We start from the raw sequence: 20733 nt of genomic DNA, 5'->3' as shown, positions 1-20733 counted from the left end.
GGAGGCTGAGGGGAGCCCTCATCGCTCTCTGCAACGGCCTGAAAGGAGGCTGGAGCCGGGGGGGTCGGTCTCTGCTCCCCAGGAACAAGCGATGGGACGAGAGGGAACGGCCTCAAGCTGCGCCAGGGCAGGTTTGGGTTGGGTATTGGGAAAAACTTCTTCCCCCAAAGGGCTGTCAGGGCCTGGCCCAGGCTGCCCAGGGCAGGGGCTGAGTCCCCATCCCTGGAGGGATTTAAAAGCCGGGTAGACGCGGTGCTTAGGGACGTGGTTTAGTGGTGGCCTTGGCAGTGCTGGGTTAATGATTGGACTTGATGATCTTAAGGGTCTTTTCCAACCTTAACGATTCTATGATTCTAAGTCATCAATACTGGGGGACGAAGACCACCTCGCTTTGAATTCAGACTTCACTCTCACTTGTGAAAATTTTGGCACCATCACCGTGACATAACTCCCAGGTGGACCCAGCAAAGGTAGCTGTTGCTTGTGGTTCCTCAGCGAAGCCAAGAAAGGCCACGCGAGGGTTATACCAACACAACCTAATAGTTTATGAAGTTCACACCTTTCCTTACAGCAATGTAAAACTTGGGTAGGGAAGGTCTTAGCTGCCAATGTAAAAAAAAAGGTGCTGATTTTAAGTTAGCGCTCGCTCCAAAGGTGTTTGGTTTATGTGGAGGGAGCTCAGAAAAAGGATCTGAACCAGGTCTAAGAGGTGGTGGCTTCTCTTCAGCTCTTACTTTGGTGCCTACACATGGACAGAGATGCCCAACTTCAGAATCTCAACGAGCAGCTCTGGCTCAAGGCCAGAAAACGAGACAAGCTCAGAGACAGAAGAGTTTACACCTTACAGCAGGCTTGTGCAAGACTTTAAAATTGCATTTATGCACCTTTAAGAGGTCCAAAAAGGTTTTTATAAAGAAAAACCAATGAATTCCCTGCTTTCTCTCAGAAATATTAGTTCGGTGCCTACAGTTAGCGTGAAGATCTGCACAAGAGTTTTAATCGGCTGTCATCCTACTTCGAAAGGGTAGAAGGATATTTAATTATTCTCCAAAGATGTGTTTTTTCAAAAAAGGTTCTTATTTGAGTCAAGGAGATGTTGTGAAAATTCAAGAGGAACGTGAGAAGTTCGGAGTTGGAAGTGATTGTGCATTTTAATATTAACCACTTGAGGGCAAACATTTTGTTGCTGGAATGAAAGCTGGGAAATAAATTTTCATTCTATAAATGTTTGCCAAAATCATGGAAAACAGAGAAAACTCAGAACAAGAAACAAATAAAAATGTAGATGAAAAAATACTTTCCTACAAAAATATGATGGGAGAACAAAGCCGTGGCATCCAGCCCACCAAGTCCTCAGGTGCTGTCATTGCACCGGGCTCAGACCGCGTCAGTGCCGCATCCATGGGGTTTCCTGGACTTTTATGGAGGTCTGTCTTTTGGTGTATAATATTTATGTTATTCGGGTGTATTTATATTTATTCTGGTGTATAATATTTATATTATTCTGGTGTATAATATTTATACTATTCCCACCAGGGATAATATAAATACACACTCAGGACCGCCTTCATACACCCTTCCAAGACCATACTTAAAGAGAACACAAACTTAATTTTCCTTTTTACACACTTCCAGCGAACCACCTCTGCAAAGGAGTCTTCGGCTAGCGTGTTCCCATTTCCATTCAAGCTGGCCAGTAAAAGACACCACTGGGTATGACGTTGGCCACATGCCCAACAAGTTGCACGCGTCTCATTGCCACGTTGGAAGGAATGGGAAAGGCAGAATGGTTAGCAGAGCAACCTGGGTAGGTCTGTGCTGCCAAGCGAGCCGCCCTGGAGGGCATAAACCAAACCTGTTTTTGCCACGTTGAGGGTTTTATGACGTTTTTGTAATTTTTACAATTTTTAGGAGAATCGCTTGTTATTTCACCAGCTAACTTTGGCCGATTCCAAGCGGGGGAAAAAATAAAAAGCTAAAATATTCTGTTGGTATTCTGAAAAACGTTTGTATTGACCCGTTTTGATCTGAACAAAGCTTATTCCTTCTGTGAGATGCATTTTTCCTCCCCGTGTCGCACCGACGCGGGCCTCACCTGCATCATCCGTCCGGCCGTTGGACAATCGAAAGGAGTTGGAGTGACTCCCTGCTTGCTTGTATTTCTTGAACCTACCGAAGAAGACAAGGGAGTGGAGAACATCAGTAGATATCCACCAAGAAGCCCAGGTTACCTTCTGGATGAAGGGATTTCCTCACTTTCTCATGGCTTGATGAACTAGCTGGTGGGTCCAAGAGGCTACAGGACCTCTAAAATCCTGCCTTTGGGCATAACTTTTAACTAACCACCTCTGGAAAGGCTGCAGGAGAGCAGAGCAAGGTGGAAGCCAGGAGGAGAAGCTTTAAGGCTGCTTTTTATGAGGACACCCCAAGGAGTTCTGCTCGGCGGGCTGATTCAGCAAAGCGCATAAACCCCAGGGTGATTCGTCCTTCTGCAGCAGAGCCCTTCTCCATGTGCTTTTAACTTGAAGCAGATGCTTACGCGCCGTTTGCCTGAAGTTAAGGGTTTTGCTGAATCACTGGGCAGGCGGCGGCGAACAGAAACTCTTTTTTTAAGGGCTGGAAGCCAGGTGGGGAGGACTCAAACTCTGCTGCTGCCGAACTCCCGAGGCAAAACTCTCATCAGGTTCACCACTGCGAGGGCAGGCCCGGAGCCAGGAGACAAAGGGTATTTTTCCACTGCTAAAGAAATTTTTTCTTTTTTTTTTTTTTTTTACTTATTTAATCACCAAAATGGTGAGTAAATTAAAATGTTTACTGAAGGTGAATAAACACCCTCGTCTAGCTGAGCAGATATGCACTCAGAAGCTGGGAATGCCGCATTTTGAGCAGCCCAGATGCTTGGAATTTTTAGAAATAGACCTAAAAAGGCTCTGTAATGTTATAGTTCCAGCTACAGCATCACCTAATGCTCCCAGCAAGCTCCGGTCGTACGTCACCTGGCAGTGGAAGATGCACAGGCACAACGTACAGGTCTGGTACCCGAGCCAGAGCTTGGATGTTGAATCACGTTCGATATCAAGATGGGAATCCAGGAATAATACGCCCGGTTAGACATGCAAAGGACTTTCCAGCTCGAGTGCTGTGTTCAGCTTCCCTAGATTACTCAATCCAACACCCTTACCCTTGCAAGGAAACCTTCCCTGCTTTTTAACTGCACTGAGAGGACTGTAGTTTAATCTATCCTACTAAACATGACATTTTCAGTAGCAGAACAGGCATTACCCCACACGAGGATCAGCTTTATAGAGAAAGGAATAAGCATCATTTACTAGATAACCCCAAACATCATTTTCATTATCCTTATAGGTTTCTTTTTAAAACACCGGCTGTGTCAGCCTTTAGCTTAGGAAACAGCACAAAAGGCTCATTCCTGTTCAATCAGTAATGAATTTCTGTCAAACAAGGGAAGTCAGCATGAAAGCATCTCTTACCTTAACATGTACAGCACAATAATAATAAATACTATGACTAGAAGGGAAGACAGGGCCACCATCACAGCTATAATTGGAGTCTCATCTGCAATAGGAAAAGAAAAGTGTGGTTATCAACATGAGGAAACATCCAGCACCATCATTGAACAGGGCAGAGCTCTACAATTTCTGCTTGCAAAATAATAATAACAACAACAATAACAACAATAATAACAATAAAGGTATTGAGCAAGGTTATGTTTGTCCAGTCTGACAGTGAAGACATGACCTGAGCGAGCACCACGTATCTCAGATACTCCAAGGTCAGATTAAAATCTGTAACCACTGTTCGAAGCACTTCAATCTTGTCTAAGAGTTGGTCACTGCGAAACTGTGACCTCGCAGATGAAAACAGCGATTGAGAAAGTTGTGAGTGGGCTGTTTTAGGGTTTTCTTCTGCACAGCTGAACGTGCCCATGGTGACCCACCAGCCGTTGGCAGAAGTTTGCTCTATCACCTGGGGACTCGCAAAGTCTTCTGCCTGAGACGTAAGGATCCACGCAAGAAGTTTCTAAACAGGTCCGTGAGTTTGGTACAGCATAAGGAACCTTACATTAAACTGGGTGAAAACTGTGGCCTTTGTGAGATCCCACAGATACTACATGTGTAAAACAGTCATGATTTTGCTTCCAGTTCTGTGTCAAATAGGACAAGAGGGCGATGCTTCGTGCTGCACTGGGGCTCTCAACGCCTTCAGGCTGAGGTTTGCTGGAGAGGCTCAGGGCTACTGAGCTACTGACCATCTGCCTGGGTCATCGCAAAGAGGTGGCTCCTGCTGGGACTTCTTTCCTCCCTGGAAATATTGAGTTTGGAGAGGAGGTGATGATGTTAGACAACCCATCGTGCACGCTCGGTACCGCAAGGCCACCGAGTATGAACTAATTTGGCTCACTTTTTGTGGTTCGCTCGCTTGCAGATGCTTCTCAAGGGCAGGCACCGCACAATTCCCTTGCTTACACACTGAGATTAGGCACATCTGAAGCGTTCCCATCCTCCGGGACCCACAACAGATTTTTTTTTAAATAAGCTATTTGTAACTTGGCCCGGAGGTCAGCGAAACAGCGGTCGGTGCAAGCAAATTACCCAGATGGGGTTGGAAGCCAAGCAACGCTAACCAGATAGGAAAATGTCCCTGAAGGGCATTTTTTCAGATAAACGTGGATGCCAGCGACGCCAGCTGGGGGTATTTTCATTTTCCATCAGTTCGCTCAATCTGTATGGGCCACCGCACCGTGTCTACACGCCTCAGCCCCCCGGGACTGCAGGGCAGGACCCCCCTTTCCACCTTCTGTGCATCCGTTTCCCTGCCAGGGCAGGCTCCTGCTCCATGTGTCTCAGCAATTTCAACCAGCAGATTTTCTTAGGTGGGATTTATTTTGTCCATCTCGGGGCACTCTGCTTATATTTCTGCATTTGTCCCTCTGTGGTCGCGAGGTCTAGAAATGCTATCCTGACCAAAAGGTATGATTTTTGTGTAATACCAGGCAATGACCTGGTATGGCAAATGAAAACATGAAATCCTCCCAGCCTTGCATGTCTTTGTTCTTTCCATCTACTGTCCTCAAATGTCGGCATCTCCCCCAGCTCAGCAGCAAAAAGCCAAGGAATTTTATTGGGAGGCATTTCTGCCTCCTGCAGGGTCGGTAGCTGTTTGAGCCTTAGCGTTACCCACCGTGAGGCTTTCCAAAAGCAAGACCAGGGAGGCAAAGCAACCACGGAGCGTTTTAGCCCGGTCACAGCCTCTAACGTGCTTCCCCTTCAGACCTCTGCCCGCAACCATCACCGCCCTCCTGGCTGGAGGAGGGGAAGGTGACAAAGCCCGCAGCGCTGGGCCCCCACTACGCATCGTTGGACCGTTTCTCCTGCCTTGGATGGAGCTAAGCTCAGCCTAACCGGTGCTGAGCCAGGCAGGGGCCGCTGCGGCAGCGCCGGTTGGCAGGAGACGTGATTTACGGGCAGGGGTGCCTCTGGCAGCAGGATGCAGGGAGCCTGAGGGGTTGGGTTTTTTCTTTGCAGCCGTTCTTTCGACACATCTGGCTGGATGAGTTAGAGCTTTTCCACCGTGGCGGCTAACTGCCGGCACGCTGCCCGGCCACCCAGCAAAGCCCCGGCAGGAAACAAGCTGGAGGGTCCCCAGCCGGTCCCTCCTTCCCCACCCAGCCATGGCAAGCGGTGCCCACCTCCCCACAGCTCCCGTCCCGCTCGAGCCTCGGCTCCAGGGGTTTCAACCTTGCAATTCGCTTGGAGAACAGACATGGACTCAACCCTCTGCTTCCACAGACCTGCAGTGCTGGAGCACCCATCTCGGTCCAGAGCCTGGAAGGCATCGGGATGCTTAAATCTTGTCCTAGCACCTCTGAGGAGCCAGCACACCATCTTCTGATGCTCAAGATCATGTCTCCAACTGTAGGTAGAGGTGCTATATAGTGGCCTATAGGCTATATACCACACAGACCCGGGCGCAGCCACCCGGCAGAGAGGGACAGGGCTGAGCAGCCCTCCTTGCTCATCGCTGTCAACGCCTGCCCACAAAACTTGAGTCAAATAGAGCAGACGAGAAACTATGGGATCATAAGCAAAAAAAAGAGGGTAAAAGAAATGGAAGCAAAGACATAGAGTCAATATTTTTTAAATAAAACCCTCATCACATGAGATGCGGAGCTCCTGGAAAAGCAAATCCTGCAAAGTGGTTGCAGAGGGGGAGCAGAGCAGAAGCAAGAGTTTAAATCCCATCTCTTAGACCCTGAGCAGAGTTTAAATCACAGGCCAGCTACGCTCCCTGCAAACATCACAAAGAGCCTGCAGGAGCGGACCCATGATGCAACCTCCATTTGTCTTCCTGCAATATTTCCTTCCTGGTCGTAGTTGGGAGGTGGAAGAAGAAGCCACACCAGCCACCACGGCTCAGAATAAACCAGTGAGTGTATTCACAAAACCCCTGAAATTACTGCCTCGGGACCACGTCGCACGCGTGCCCATGCTTTGCTTAGGACAAGGCCAGGCTGTCATTGTACGCCGCTCAGCACAGCGGGCCTCCGGCCCCATCTACACGGTGCTACCAAGGCAGCGAGGAGCACTGGGAGGGGTATGCGACATGCAGAGCAATGCTTCAGAGCCAGAGGATCCTCCTGAGCTCCAGGTCTCTCTGCTGCTTTCTCTCCATGCTGGTGGGATACGGATGCATTATTTCAACCCGTGCATAGGGAAACAGGAGAGGGTTCCTTGCTTTCTTCCTTCAAACCATGCCTGGATGCCTTTCTGGAAGGTAGGCATGGCTCATTCTGTGCCCGTGTGAATCTCATGAAGTTCAACAAAGCCAAGCACAAGGTCCTGCACCCGGGTTGAGGGAATCCTCAGTATCAGCACAGGCTGGGGGATGAAGGGATTGAGAGCAGCCCTGAGGAGAAGAACTTGGGATCCTGGTGGATGAAAACTTGGACATGAGCCGGCAATGTGCTCTCGCAGCCCAGAAAGCCCAGCGTCTCCTGGGCTGCATCCCCCGCAGCGTGGGCAGCGGGGCGAGGGAGGGGATTCTGCCCCTCTGCCCCGCTCTGGGGAGACCCCCCTGGAGCCCTGCGTCCAGCTCGGGGGTCCTCAGCACGGGAAGGACATGGAGCTGTGGGAGCGGGGCCAGGGGAGGCCATGAAGATGCTCCGAGGGTGGCACAGCTCTGCTGTGAGGAGAGGCTGAGAGCTGGGGGGGTTCAGCCGGGAGAGGAGGAGGCTGCGGGGAGACCTGAGTGCGGCCTTGCAGTGCTTAAAGGGGGCCTACAAGAAAGTTGGAGAGCCACTTCTTACAAGGGTGTGTAGTGATAGGACGAGGGGTAACTGTTTTAAACTAAAAGAGGGGAGATTCAGACTAGATAGAAGGAAGAAATTGTTTACAATGAGGGTGGTGAAACCCTGGCACAGGTTGCCCAAAGAAGTTGTGGATGCCCCATCCCTGGAAACCTTCCAGGCCAGGCTGGACGGGGCTCTGAGCAACCTGATCTGGTGGAAGATGTCCCTGCTCATGGCAGGGGGTTGGACGAGATGGCCTTTGAAGGTCCCTTCCAACCCAGACCATTCTGTGATTCCATGGTGCAACCATCGGGCGATCCCTTCAGGAGGCGGCACACCAGGAGGCACGAGTGTCCCTCCAGCCCAGGCCCAGGCTTTTCTGCTTACTGAAATGCCCGCTTTATCCATCACACCAACTGCAGTCACGGAGCAGGAGAAGGCAGGGCACTTCTCATCCACACTGCCCCACTGGGAAGGGATCTGTCTTGCTGATACATCCCCAGAGCCGTCTCAGACGTGGAGCTGGAGCCTGGAGCACGGCATCACCCCTTGAACAGGTAAAGTCATAAATATTTGTGCAGCTTTACTCTCTTCCCCCCGGGGAAAGCAGGCAAGACTTTTTAGCGAGCTTGCCAAGGACGCCTGAGTTAGCCTCTCCCTTCCAGGCCTGCGAAGGATTAAACCATCTCATTAGCAGCCAAAGCACAAAAAGAGCTTACAGATGCCCCAAAAGGCCACGGTCGCTAAAAGGGGATAGGGAAGGACTTGCAGACTCTGCGAGAGTCGGGTGCTGCTGGGAAAGGCAAACCTCCAATTTCCATCAGTCTGACTTCAGGAAAAATCCCCTTCTGAGCCCAAATCAGAAGAGCAAGGCGAGCAGAGCCACCTGCAAACACCCTTCCGCGCTGCCCTGCTCGGCACCGACACCGGCACGGGCAGCTCCGCCACCCAACAGCCCCAAAGCTGGCAGAGATCCCTTCTGCCAACGCCGATTTGGGAGGGGGATGGAAATAAAAGGGCTACTTGTTCCCTGCAAGAGTCATAAATAATCAGTTGTCGGAGTGTACGGGGTGGTTGAGATACACCATGGTGGGTGGGTTCACGTGACAGCATGAGTGCCAGCCGTAAGAGGCAGATTTTCACTAATTTGGATAAAAAGTAGTTTTCTGCTCCTCATCTTCAAAATAACCCTCAATCAACATTTTGTCCGGCAAGCTTTTAATTTCGCAATATCATTGCAAATATCCCCCCGGAATAATCCTCCAAGTCACACAGGACTTGGAAAATATTAATTAGTTGATTAATATTAACGGTAATATTAATGTTAGCAATATTAATATCACTAGGGAGTCAGATTTTTTCCCACTTTTCGTTTCTGTGCTCTCAGGGGCAGGGATGAACAACGGCAGAGATAGCACAAAACAACACCTCAGCCATGCCGGATCCAAGGGAATTACGCAGAATATTTCTACACCACCTTCATCATTATTTTAAGCAAATTCCCTCGGACCCGCATCCCTTTTATTTCCCCTGTGCCGGTGTGTACTGACCGTGACTATCGCAGAGCATCTGTCTTTGCCGCTATACCATCGGCGGGACGGTGCGGGTTTGGCACACCGAGCAGCGCCAAGCGGATCGCCGTGGAGTTTACAAAACTGAAACACCCATCGGAGCAATGATGAAAACACACAGAGGAAGCGTGTTTCTATAGATAGCAACCAGACCGGCTGTACCTCCGCTCTGCCCGCTCCTATACTGCGAAAGCAATGAGTAATTGCAAATATTCTGGTAGCGATGCCAGTTCTCAGAACTAAGAGATGGAAAAATGCCCTTAAGTGCTATTATATTACAAGAAATGGATTTGTGCTCCTGCTTGCCAACAGAATTAAGGAGAATAATAATTATTCACATCATTTGCAGAATGGGTCCGGACCAAAGAGGGTAAGTCACAGTCAATAAAGACAATTCATAAGCAAAAACAAGAAGGAAATTTCTTGAATGGCTTCTTAGATCTTGGTCATCCAACTCTAGGGACGGTAACGCTGATATTTTCAGAGTGTTCAGCAGGAACTCGTCGTATCTAATAGGACATGTACAATTGGCACGGAATTGTTTATTTCTGAGAAGAAGAGCCCAACACAAATGAAGATATCAATGTGTCACCAGCTCTTCTAAAGAGCTTGATAGGCTTTGTAAAAGCAAGTTTGGAAGTGTGTCATAAGGAGAGCTAGCTAATAGCAGAATATTTCTGGAAATGTTTTTACTGAGGGCTTGACTAAAGAGCGATGAAATACAAAATTCTTACCTCTTCTGTCAGAGTTACCTGCAGAAAAAGAAAACAAAAGTCTCTTAGCAACAAAGAAATATACATTTTAATACGTCAGGAAGGATCAAAGACCAAGACAGTAACAAATTTAGTAACTCTCATCATCTTCTTGTAAATCTTTCCTTTAAAACACCAGCTACAAAGCCAGGATGTTAAAACGAATTTCAGCCTTCACTTAGTAACAAGGATAAAGGAACAAACCCCAACTTTTTATCAGCACAGCAGGGAGCTGAAGCCGAGCTGTAAGATTGATAAACACAACTTACCGCCCTTAATCGATAACACAGTTTGTTTAACCCTATAACTAGCAAGTGACTGGTGTAATTCATTAGCACTTAAATATTACGAGATAACACTCGTGCGTAATTTTAAAAGAGCGGCTGAGCCAAGGGTTCAGTTAAGAGCAGCTGGGCTCCGGGATGGGGATGATGAGCATCCAAGGAAAGCCTCTACCTGCTGTTTTGGATGCCTCATCTAGAGGAAACCAGAACAAGGCTGTGCTGCCGAGAGCCCAGCCCAGCTCTCCTGCCGCAACGCTGCGAGCACAGGCACCCCACGCCCCTCTTTTACGCGTGAAGAGCTGCAGCACGGGGCTGAGGCCGATCTTGGTAGGTTTGGGGAAGCTGGAGCTGCCTGTACAACATGTAATTCATGTAGCGCTTCTGCCCCTGTCCCTCTCTTGAGCACCACTTAATTCTTCCATGACTGATATCCAAATTTCCCATTCAGATTAATGGCAAAGGCAGCCCTAAAACTAATTTTGCTCCTTGACAGATTACTTGAAATAAAGAAAGAATCAGGTTTGGTCATTTGTTCTCGGGACTGACATCAAGTGAGGAGCCACATCTGGCCTTGATGGTGCAATGGCCAACGTGCCATAGTGTACACCAAGGGAGTTCACCAAAACCAGTAAGCCAAGTCATAAAAAAAGTAGCAAAGACACAAAAATGATAAATTCAGTACCCCCCTAGCAGACATTATATAACAAAATCCAGATCTTAGCAGTACTTAAGGCTTTTGCCTCCACCATTCCCATTCGAAGGCTACGTTTATTCTAAACTTGCACCGTGCATGTATCTAAGGTTACTCTGGCCTCCTTCACTCTGCAAAAAAGCCTTGAGGATTTGTGTTTGAAAGGAAGCTGGATGAGTTCGGCGATGGCAGGACACTAAGAAAGTTGGGTTGCAAACTTCCTTCAGCCACATCCCTTCCTGTGTTGGTAGCAAAGACAACTTCACTGCAGCTTCACAGGCTGCGGTTTCCAAAGACGCCCTGAGGAAGAGGGCACACACATCTCACTGATGTGAAGAGGGGTTTAGATACCCAACACCCAATATCCCTCCAGAAATTTATTCTTAAGGAATGTACACTTGACATCTCCCTGCACTAACTCCGGTATTATCTTCTTTCAGTCTTTTCTACCCTACCACCAAGTTACCCATCCTGTTTTTCCACTAAATCCCTGTTTTTCCACTAAATCCTGCAGTGCCAAGGCTTTCACTATAACCTTTAGCAGGCACTGCTACCTACCTGTTGCAGCCCAGAGACACGTAGTATCAGAGCTGGGTCTCAAACGATGCAGCAATGGGCAAACCATGGCTGAAGAATCACAGATCATCTAAGATTTCTGGTCACCTCAGCCTCTTTTTGCCTGATTTTTGCTCTTAACCTACACTGAGCATCCAAACTCTACATTCTTAGGGCCACTTTTATGATGTGCCAAGAGGGGAATGACAGCAGGATGGCAACAGAGACAACTCTTGCTCATCCAGATCTTTCAAAGATTAAAGCAGCCCAAGTAATGGGGAAAAACTGATAATGTAAGCATAGAATCACAGAACGGTTTGGGTTGGAAGGGACTTCAAAGATCATCTCGTCCAACCCCCCTGCCGTGGGCAGGGACATCTTTCACTAGATCAGGTTGCTCAGAGCCCCGTCTGACCTGACCTTCAGCATTTCCAGGGATGGGGCACGCACCCCTGGTTGGCCACCTCCAGTCTAAACCTTAAATCCTTTGGGACAGGGACTGCCTTGCTGTGTGCGTGCTTGTACGGTGCCAAAAAGCATGACTTGAGCCCATGGTGGCTACCAAAATACAAATAAATGCAGAAACACTCTGGATAACCCAAGCTCTGCAGCTGAGCAGCAATCCCGAGTGATTTATTGCTATTGCCTACACAGACCCGTTACGGATCAACTTTTCAGCCAGCACCTGCGAGCTGTGCAGCACTAGCCCCATTTCACACTCCGGAAACCACAAAAAGCAAAGAAATTCATCTGTGACAAAAGCGGAACGAGCTCCTAGGGTTTCTGGTGCCCCAGCATCTTGGCAAGAAGCCCAAACCTTCGGTAGGATAAATCTCTTCTGATCTGGTCACTTCAGGGAGTTATATTATTTCGTATCACTGTGGAATTTGCCCCAAAGTGTCTTCTCGTTCCCTTTTGTTCAGCAAAACAAAAGAAAAGCAAAGAAACAAACCCGGAGGCAGGGTGGCCTGGAGAAGAAGGGTGAAGGAGATGCCTACCGTTATGGGCAGCAGAAGAGGTCTCTTGCGTTGTCACCGTCGCACTGAAATTCCTCTCCGTCGTCTCCGCTTCTGTGGTGGGGAGAGTGGTGCGCGGAGCAGACAGCGTCACGCTGGGCAGCAGGGAGGTGGCCGGAGGCACGGACACGGTTGTCCCCAGGGTGGAGGTGTTGAGGCTGAGAGCGGTGGTGTTGGGGGAGATCCTGGTGGCTGGGGTTGTAGGTGGCTTTGAGGCCACGGTGGCAACAGTCACTGGAGTGCTAATGTTGAGGCTGTTTGCGCTCGTCGTAGTCCCATTCTCGGGACCTGCTGCAGGAGCTTTGGTGGGACTCCTGGGGGAGGTGGGCACTGTTGTGGGTGGCTCTGCGAGAGGAGGAAGCACAAGGGAACCTCCATGAGACACCCTTCTGCAACACCGGAGGGTTTAGATGCTGGAGATTTGCGCGACTGTAACTACAAGGATAAAACGGCCAAAAAATCCCAGCTCCCAAGGACAGGGAGTGCTTTGCACAGCACGGTGATGCACATCCTATAAAAGCAGGTGACTTGAATACGTATTAAGATATCGAGGAGGTATGAAGGCTAGAGCCCCTGTAAGAGAGGATCGATGTTTGCTAGAGGTAAAACCTGCACATCCCATTTATGAGCACCTGCAGCCCATCACCCTATTTTTAACACTTCATATTACAGTTAAGCGGAGGGCAGAAGGGGTAAGTCACCGAGCATGTGAGCACTTACTCCTTTGATCCTAAAGATGGTTTAGGGACAAGAGAGAGGAGACAACGAGTGTAGTTTACCTGTCGTACTGTTGTTAGCACCTACGCTTATCAGGCCACTTCCGAGCAAAAGGAGAAAGAACCACAAATCCATGTTGACCTGGGGAAGAGAGCAAAGAACAGTCATTTAAACCCTCGTGCAACATCATCCCAAAATAATTCAAACTGGGGCCGCTGCTGTGCATCTTGCGTGTGTAGAGCTGGAAGGGAGGAGTGAACGTGTGGCTGGAGTCCCTGCAGGCATGTGGATGGGAAGGATTTATCGATATGTTCCCAACTGGAGGGCGTATGGGGAGATCCCAGTCTGGTGGACCAGCAAAGTTGACCAGAGATGAAGCAGGGAATGAGTGAACTGTGGGAGAGCACGAGAGGAACGAGCTGTGAAGCTGAGCACCAAAGATAAGTACCTGCTCTTAAAGCAAATTAATAATGTGTTCATATAACGGTCTGCAAATGAGCGTACTTTGAGCAAACTGAAATGCGACAGACGTGACGACCACGGCAAGGAACCTCGATCCAAAATGCCCAGGAATCGGATGCAGGGAAGAAGGAGTGGTCGGGTTCTCCCGCGGGCAGTGCCCGGCGGATCGCTGCCGGCTCACTGAAGCCCCTGCCTGTTACGGGGCGCGGGCAGACGCCCGCACAAGGCCCCGCTCAGCTCCATTCAAACCCCGTCAGGTTCCCCGCACGTGCAGATGAAACAAATACCCGTAAATAATAATCCCAGATCATCTGCAAGCGCAGGCTGCACATTCCTTGTACTGCATGTTCCTTCTGAGGAAACGTCCTGGAAAATTACAGGACGATGACATCAGTAGAGTTGTTTCCCCCAGGCTTTCTCCCCCAGCCCTTTTAAATACAAGGTTTTTATGGTGATTTCTTTCCTCTGTAGACCTCAAAAAGCTCCTGAGAAATGGGTATCGTTATCTCCTCCCAAACAGATACGGGTCCAGAGGCTGAGGCAAATGACAGCGAGATGTGAGACGTCATCGTCCTGGCCAGAAGAGAGCCCAAAGCTGCCAAGCCCCAGACCCCGGGGCCTCCCAAGGACAGGCCAGCATCTCGCATCTGCTACGAGCCCAGAGAGGGCTCGGAGATGGCTCTGCTATGTGCCGCTGACCGGCAGCTGCCGTACGACTCTCTCCTGTCCTTCGGGCTTTTGTCACGCGTCCCGTTGCATCTTCAGCATCTCCTGGGAGAAGGCTGCGAGATCTCGCCGCCAAGTCAACTCGTCACGCTGCCAAGAAAGGGTTTTATTCCCGATACGCAGTCTAAGCCTCCTCCTCTTAAATACATCTCGTATTGTTTGTTCTCGTTGTATTTATTTAAATCTGCTTCCATCTAGACCCATCCCAAACTCTGGGCAAAGGGACAACACTGAAGTCATCAACACACTGGAAACGATATCAGAAATACAAGATCCTCCCCACCCCACCCGGGAGTATCCTCCCACCAGCACCACCCACTTACATGTTTTTCCTCCCCCCCGAAAGAAAACCTGGCAAAAATTGAACTTACTCAGTGACCAAAAGGTCAGACAAACCCTGAACCAGAAGGAAACCAAGCTCCAGAGATAAGAGCTTTCCTTCGGCTCCCTCCACGACCAAATCCTGAGGCAGGGCTTTCTCCAAGGGGTCCCACTGGTGCGAGCAGACAACTTTCCAGAGGGTTTCACCACCGGTTAAAGTATCTGTCTGGATGAGTTTGAACCAATTCAGTCCTCCTGCCACTTGGTGAGAGCAGGGCTGGTCCTGCAATGCCTCCTGCGAGGCTCTGCTCCAGGGTGGGGTGTCCAGAAAACCCACAGCCGGCAGGGTTTCGATGACATGCTCCACTCTTGGTGCTTAGCACACCCCATGCGACTCGTTCAACCGCCTGCCAGAGGCTGAGATGCACTTGGTCTAAACCGTTTTGGCTTTGAAGAGAAAACCCGATGCTTATAAGGAAGAAATTTGTTATGATGAGGGTGTTGAGGCACTGGCACAGGTTGCCCAGAGAGGTGGTGGATGCCCCATCCCTGGAAGTGTTCAAGGCCAGGTTGGACGGGGCTCTGAGCAACCTGATCTGGTGGAAGATGTCCCTGCTCATTGCAGGGGGGTCGGACTGGATGGCCTTCAAATGTCCCTTCCAACCCAAACTATTCTATGATTCTGTGATTCCATGTTTTGAGGGCTGACGGCAAGCCAGCGCAGGCGGAGCTTGGGGAAAAGCACAGCGGCAAGTGCACCAGGATGTCGGCTTTTGCTCCAAGGCCGCTCAATAAGCAATCGCACTCTGGAGCTGAGATGGTCCTAAGCCAAAGAGGTTTTCCACCCCCCCCAGTGTAGGAAATGGGAGCTCATGTCCTCCCCGTGCTTAATTACAACTGGGAAGCACAAGAAGCTGCGCTGCCAGCAAGAATGAAAGCAACTCACTGCAGGAGATGGATCCTTTGAGCATCCCGCTGTGGAAACCCACAGAAATAGGGTGCTCCTCGCTATCGGACCCACGTGCAAAGGCAGAAGGACCCCAAGTCCATGCTGAATCTTCAAATGAACCTAACGGCGGCACCGAGATGCTCCTGAAACTCGCAAGGGCTGATGAAGGCACCAAGGTCTTGCCATTGCCACCGCTTCCCTCGTCGGGAACCCACCACTACCGCAACAAGAAAACAATAACAAGGTAAAAGGAAAGACCTGGCTCTTCTGCAAACACTACTAGGAAAAAAAGTGACTGTTTGCTGTGTTTTGATGAATATTTGTATAGAAACGCCATTCTCGTAGGTGGATATGGCTCCTTTCCTCTTCCCCCTGCCCCATTTCTCAAAACGAGAGTTTCTCTTTGTTTGGGATCCTGTTCATTTGGGATCCCATTCATTTGGGATCCTGTTCATTTGGGATTCCACTCATTTGGGATCCCGTTCATTTGGGATCCCGTTCATTTGGGATTCCCACAGCTCTACCTGCGCTAGCTCTGCAGTAGCACTTTGCCTTGAGAGCAGACAAACCAGTCGCTAACTGGGATGCTCCCACCGCGTTGGCATCCTACTGGTTCCTCACACCGAGATCTTGCTCCTCACCGCCTGACCCGTAATTAACTGATCATTGGAAAACCATACAGATCTTAGTCTCTTCCAAGCCTTTCTTAATGGCTTCAAGGATCTTTTGCGCGGGCTGCTCCAGCTCCTGCAGCACAGCTCACATACCAGGGGAATGACAATCTGTTCAGGGTCACTCAGCAAAGGGGTGGCAGAGCTGGGACTGGACCCCAGAGGACCCGGTTTCTCTCCCGTCCATGGTCCCTGGAGCCCTTTTGAGAGAGTTAAGGAAGGAAAGACGGATGGGTTAGCCCATACCGACCCCGCACCCCTTCCCTGAGGCCAACAGCCGAATGTCCTGTTGGCCTCTGAAGCTCTTCTGCCCCATCCTCAACATATTTTCCCTTGGCATCAAAAGCAGGACATGGAGGGTGGAAGGAAGTAAAAGCTGTGAATCCCCTCTTCTTTCTGCCCTCCGTTATGGGGGAGTAACCCACGTACAATAAAAGCGCTTGGTTTTATTTCCATGACGGTGACTGCCACGTGGATGAGAGGTGAGGGCGGCTCCTGGATCAGCGACGGGTACCGGCTGCGAAACCCCTTCGGGACAGCAGGATGATGCAGGTCCCTCCTTCGCCGAGCCGGCAGCGCAGCTCCCATGCCCTGGGATTGCATCAGTGGGCAGGCAGCTGCCTGCCTTTCCAACCCCCTTGATATTACTTTTAATAAGTTCATTGATCCTTGAGTGGATCGCATTAAGAGGAAAGGGTTGGCGAGGGGAGAGAAGACCCAATTTCCCCAAGCCTTGCTCCGTTTTTGTGAAGAAAGCTGGATGCAGGTGGTCCATGCGGACCCTGAGTTTTTATGGCTTTATTACTGTGAATGTCAAAAGAAACAGGACGCCGGGCAGCCCCGAGAGCACCACGGCTCGCTGTGCAGATCATTACACAAAAACCCCGGGAGCTGCTCCTGTGACCGGCGATCAGCTGCCAGCGCCGCTTTATCACCTTAAAACCAGATCCGGAGCAGAGAGCAAACGCAAGAGCCCTGCGCGAGGGGAAGGCTGTGCCAGCCCAGCTCCCGGCTCCCAGCCCCTGCTATTAAACACTCCCTATTCCCAAATGCAGTATAAATAAATGCCAGCGGTACGCCGTTACCCGCTTCTTAACATAAAAGGCCTCGAGAGTCCTACCCCAAAGCTGCAGAAACCCGAGTCTCCCTTCCCCCTCGGCTCCCTCCCTGCTGGTTTCGGAAACGGAGAGGAAATACTTGTAATGTTATCAACATAAACACAGCTCTTGGCCGGCTGCAACATCCTGCGAGCTCTGCAGAAAAACACCCTGACGTCACGGCGCCGGCTCCGCCGAGGAGAAAGGAGCCGGCTTCGGCACCGCTGCCCCGGCGGGTCGGGACGCTCGGCATCGCGTCTTCGTTTTAAACCTTCCTTTTCAAAAATCAGGGTTACAAACCTGAATGACTGCTACCGGTGCTTCCAGCAATATTTTTACATATCTATATAATATATTTGTATATATATATATGTAGTCTATATGCACTGTGCTCTCCCGTACACTGCTTGGGATCTTCCTATAGGAAAGGCTGGGTTTTAGGCTGCAGGACGTATGTTTTAAAATAAGTGGATCTTGTCAAGATGATTGATGCTGGAGCAGGGGGAAAAAAGGAAATAAACTCTTTATAAAGTAATAAGTGGCTTAAAAACAGGACTTGTGTGCGCTGCTGCTGCAGGGGGGTTTGGCTGCACCTCCCCGTGCTTCCAGAAAGCAAAGCATTAGTATTTAGTGCTGCAGAAACTGCCCAGATCCTACCCAGATACAGCCATCCACAATCAAAGGCAGGATTTACCCCCACCTCTGACATATTCCTAATTCCTGGAAAATGAGGCAATCTTTTTCTGTGTGCGAGGAGGAGACACAACCCAAATTCTGCTCGGCTTTCCGGGACTCCAGAAACCACTGCTGCTATCAGTAGGATGCTAAAATGTAGCGGCTCAACCAAGAGCACTTGACTGCCTTGTGCTGGCCCCAACCGCAGTGAAAAATAAAAAATGCTTTAGTTTTCTTCTTTTTTTTTGGCAGGGAAGAGGGCAAAACTAGGAGCAAGGTTAGCGTTTGCACCGGTTAGCTCTTTGAAGCAGCTCACAGTAGGATGAGAGCAAGCGTGAGCATGAAAAAAGGGGAAAAAGGTCTTTTTTTTTTTTCTTTTTGGTGGCAACAAGCCATCGGCATGGCTCAGCTGCCCTGGAAAACAAACCTGCTGTTCCCTCTCCCCCTCCTTCCTCCTTTTAAATCCCATTTGTGGTTTTCCAGCCTCTCGCTGGAGCTGCGATCCGCAGCAGAGGAGAGCTGCCCATGGGCTGGTCCCGTGGCAGAACAATTTCACCAACACGGGGTTCCCCTTCTCCGTAACACCAAACCCCTCGCGTCGGATGAGATGCAAAGGATGTACAAACAACGATCAGGATGAGCCCTGCTGCTGGGACCTCCGCACTGAAAAGCAAAGCTTGGTCCCCTATGGGGAATCACGCAGGGGCCAAGCGTCGTGCAGGGGGGCTCCTTGACTTCTCTTTAACATCACGCAAGGAGCTGCTTTGGCTGCGAACCGCGCTGGGGTGGCTAATGGGGTGTAGGTTGCCTCCTGCACCAGAGCTGTGGCCACCGCGGGGAGAGGAGCTGTTGAGTTTAGGGAGGGAAAAGGGGTTTGCTGCACTAAGACGCAGTGACTAATTCCTTGCATGTGTCTCCGAAGCTGAAACGAGGCCTTTGATGTGTCACTGAACATCACCCACCCCACCCTCTGCTTTTCCACTCTTCAACAGAAAAGATGAATCACAGCAACCATTCACCCTTTCTAAAAATCCACTTTTTATTTTCTGCTTTTAAATAAACAAGCAGCTTCCACACGAGCGACAGCCGCTGTACCGAACGGCGCAGGAGGAGGAGGACGAGCCTGCGGTAAGGGCTTGGGGTTTTGCTTTCTCCACCTGCCCAACCTGCAACAAATCGCCCCTTTCCTGCACCTCGATATTTACTCATGGCATGGTTTGGGTTGGAAGGGACCTTCAAAGGTCATCTACTCCAACCCCCTGCCATGGGCAGGGACATCTTCCACTAGATCAGGTTGCTCAGAGCCCCGTCCAACCTGGCCTTGAACGTTTCCAGGGATGGGGCATCCACAGCTTCTCTGGGCAACCTGTGCCAGTGCCTCAACACCCCCATCATAAAACATTTCTTCCTTAGGTCCAACCTCAGCCCACCCTCTTGTAGTCTAAAACTGTTGCCCCTTGTCCTGTCACTACAGGCCCTACTAAAGTCTGTGCCCATCTTTCTTATAAGCCCCCTTTATGTACTGAAGGGCTGCAGTAAAGGTCTCCTGCATCCTTCTCTTCTCCAGGCTGAACAGCCCCAGCTCCCTCAGCCTGTCCTCACAGCAGAGGGGTTCCAGCTCTTGGACTGTTTTGTGGCCCTCAGTCCAACGGGACAACACATAGTCCTCTCTCAAAGAGCAGCAGCATCATATGTGCACGGAGGGAACCTGACCCTACTCCCACCTGGCTTTCTGGGCGCCCAGAAATAGCTAGCACTGTTAGGATGATGTAAAAAACTGAACCAGGATCAGTCTTCCTCGCGGAGGTCATCTTTAGCGAGATGTTAGTCTATCCCACGCCGATCATACAGGCTCTCAAGGCACGCGCTGGCAGCAGCAACATGTGTGAAACCATCGTGGGTGGATGTAGAGAGGATCAGGTGTTCACCCGCCAGACCCTGGAAGGAGGTTCCCCAAGCTCCCTTCCTACCTCTGTCGCTGAAAACTAGAAATCCCTGTGCTTCAGCCTGACCTACCATAAAAAGGCTTTTTTACTCCCTAGGTGAATGACACAGGTTTAATTAATTCAGGAATGTTTGCAAGGACCTTTGAGACCACAGTTAAGAATAACTTACTGGGTCCAGTCCTGTTTAACATCTTCATGAATGATCTGGACCACGGGGCAGAGTGCAGCCTCGGCAAGTTTGCTGATGACACCAAACGGGGAGGAGCTGTTGAGATACCAGAGGGTCGCGCTGCCGTCCAGAGGGACCTCACCAGGCTGGAGAAATGGGCCAACAGGGACCTCATCAAGTTCAACAAGGACAAGTGCAAAGTCCTGCCCCTGGGGAGGAACAACCCCAGGCACCAGCATGTGCTGGGGGCCACCCAGCTGGGAAGCAGCTTGGCAGGAGAGGACCCGGGGGTCCTGGGGGACACCAGGTTGACCACGGGCCAGCAACGCACCCTTGACGCAAAGGCGGCCAGCGGTGCCCTGGGCTGGGTTAGACAGAGCATTGCCCGCAGGCGGAGGGAGGGGATCTTCCCCTCTGCTCAGCACTGGCGAGGCCACGCCTGGAGCGCTGTGCCCAGTGCTGGGCTCCCCAGTGCAAGAGAGACATGGAGATACTGGGGAGAGTCCAGTGAAGGGCCACGAAGATGATGAAGGGCCTGGAGCACCTCTGCTATGAGGAAAGGCTGAGCGAGCTGGGGCTGTTCAGCCTGGAGAAGGCTCAGGGGGTCTCATCGATGTCTACAAATACCTGAGGGGAGGGTGCAGAGAGGACGGAGCCCGGCTCTCTCCAGTGGTGCCCAGTGACAGGACAAGGGGCAGTGGGCACAAACGGAGGCACAGGAGGGTCCCTCTGAACATCAGGAAACGCTTTTTGCCTGCGAGGGTGGCCGAGCACTGGCACAGGTTGCCCAGGGAGGTTATGGAGTCTCCCTCCTGGGAGATC

The 20733-nt window shown here is 50.5% G+C and overlaps 1 protein-coding gene across 15 annotated transcripts in view; it reads right to left on the bottom strand.

Annotated features, from left to right (window-relative positions):
* The window catches only part of PTPRA (protein tyrosine phosphatase receptor type A), a 131534-nt gene that overhangs the window by 16564 nt on the left and 94237 nt on the right, over positions 1-20733 (bottom strand). For 4 of the 15 annotated variants that reach the window (XM_082315859.1, XM_082315861.1, XM_082315860.1 and 1 more), the window contains 5 exons: positions 12958-13036; positions 12161-12523; positions 9615-9632; positions 3492-3576; positions 2096-2169 (listed from right to left, as the gene is read on the bottom strand). In XM_082315859.1, coding sequence (XP_082171985.1) covers positions 2096-2169; positions 3492-3576; positions 9615-9632; positions 12161-12523; positions 12958-13036 — 619 coding nt within the window. The other 11 variants (XM_082315856.1, XM_082315862.1, XM_082315864.1 and 8 more) reach the window with 11 other exon arrangements.

This window comes from Platalea leucorodia, assembly GCF_965183815.1.
Source record: "Platalea leucorodia genome assembly, chromosome: 6".
Taxonomy (NCBI): domain Eukaryota; kingdom Metazoa; phylum Chordata; class Aves; order Pelecaniformes; family Threskiornithidae; genus Platalea; species Platalea leucorodia.
Note: the sequence above shows the minus strand (reverse complement) of the source record. Positions and strands in the feature narration are given on the sequence as shown.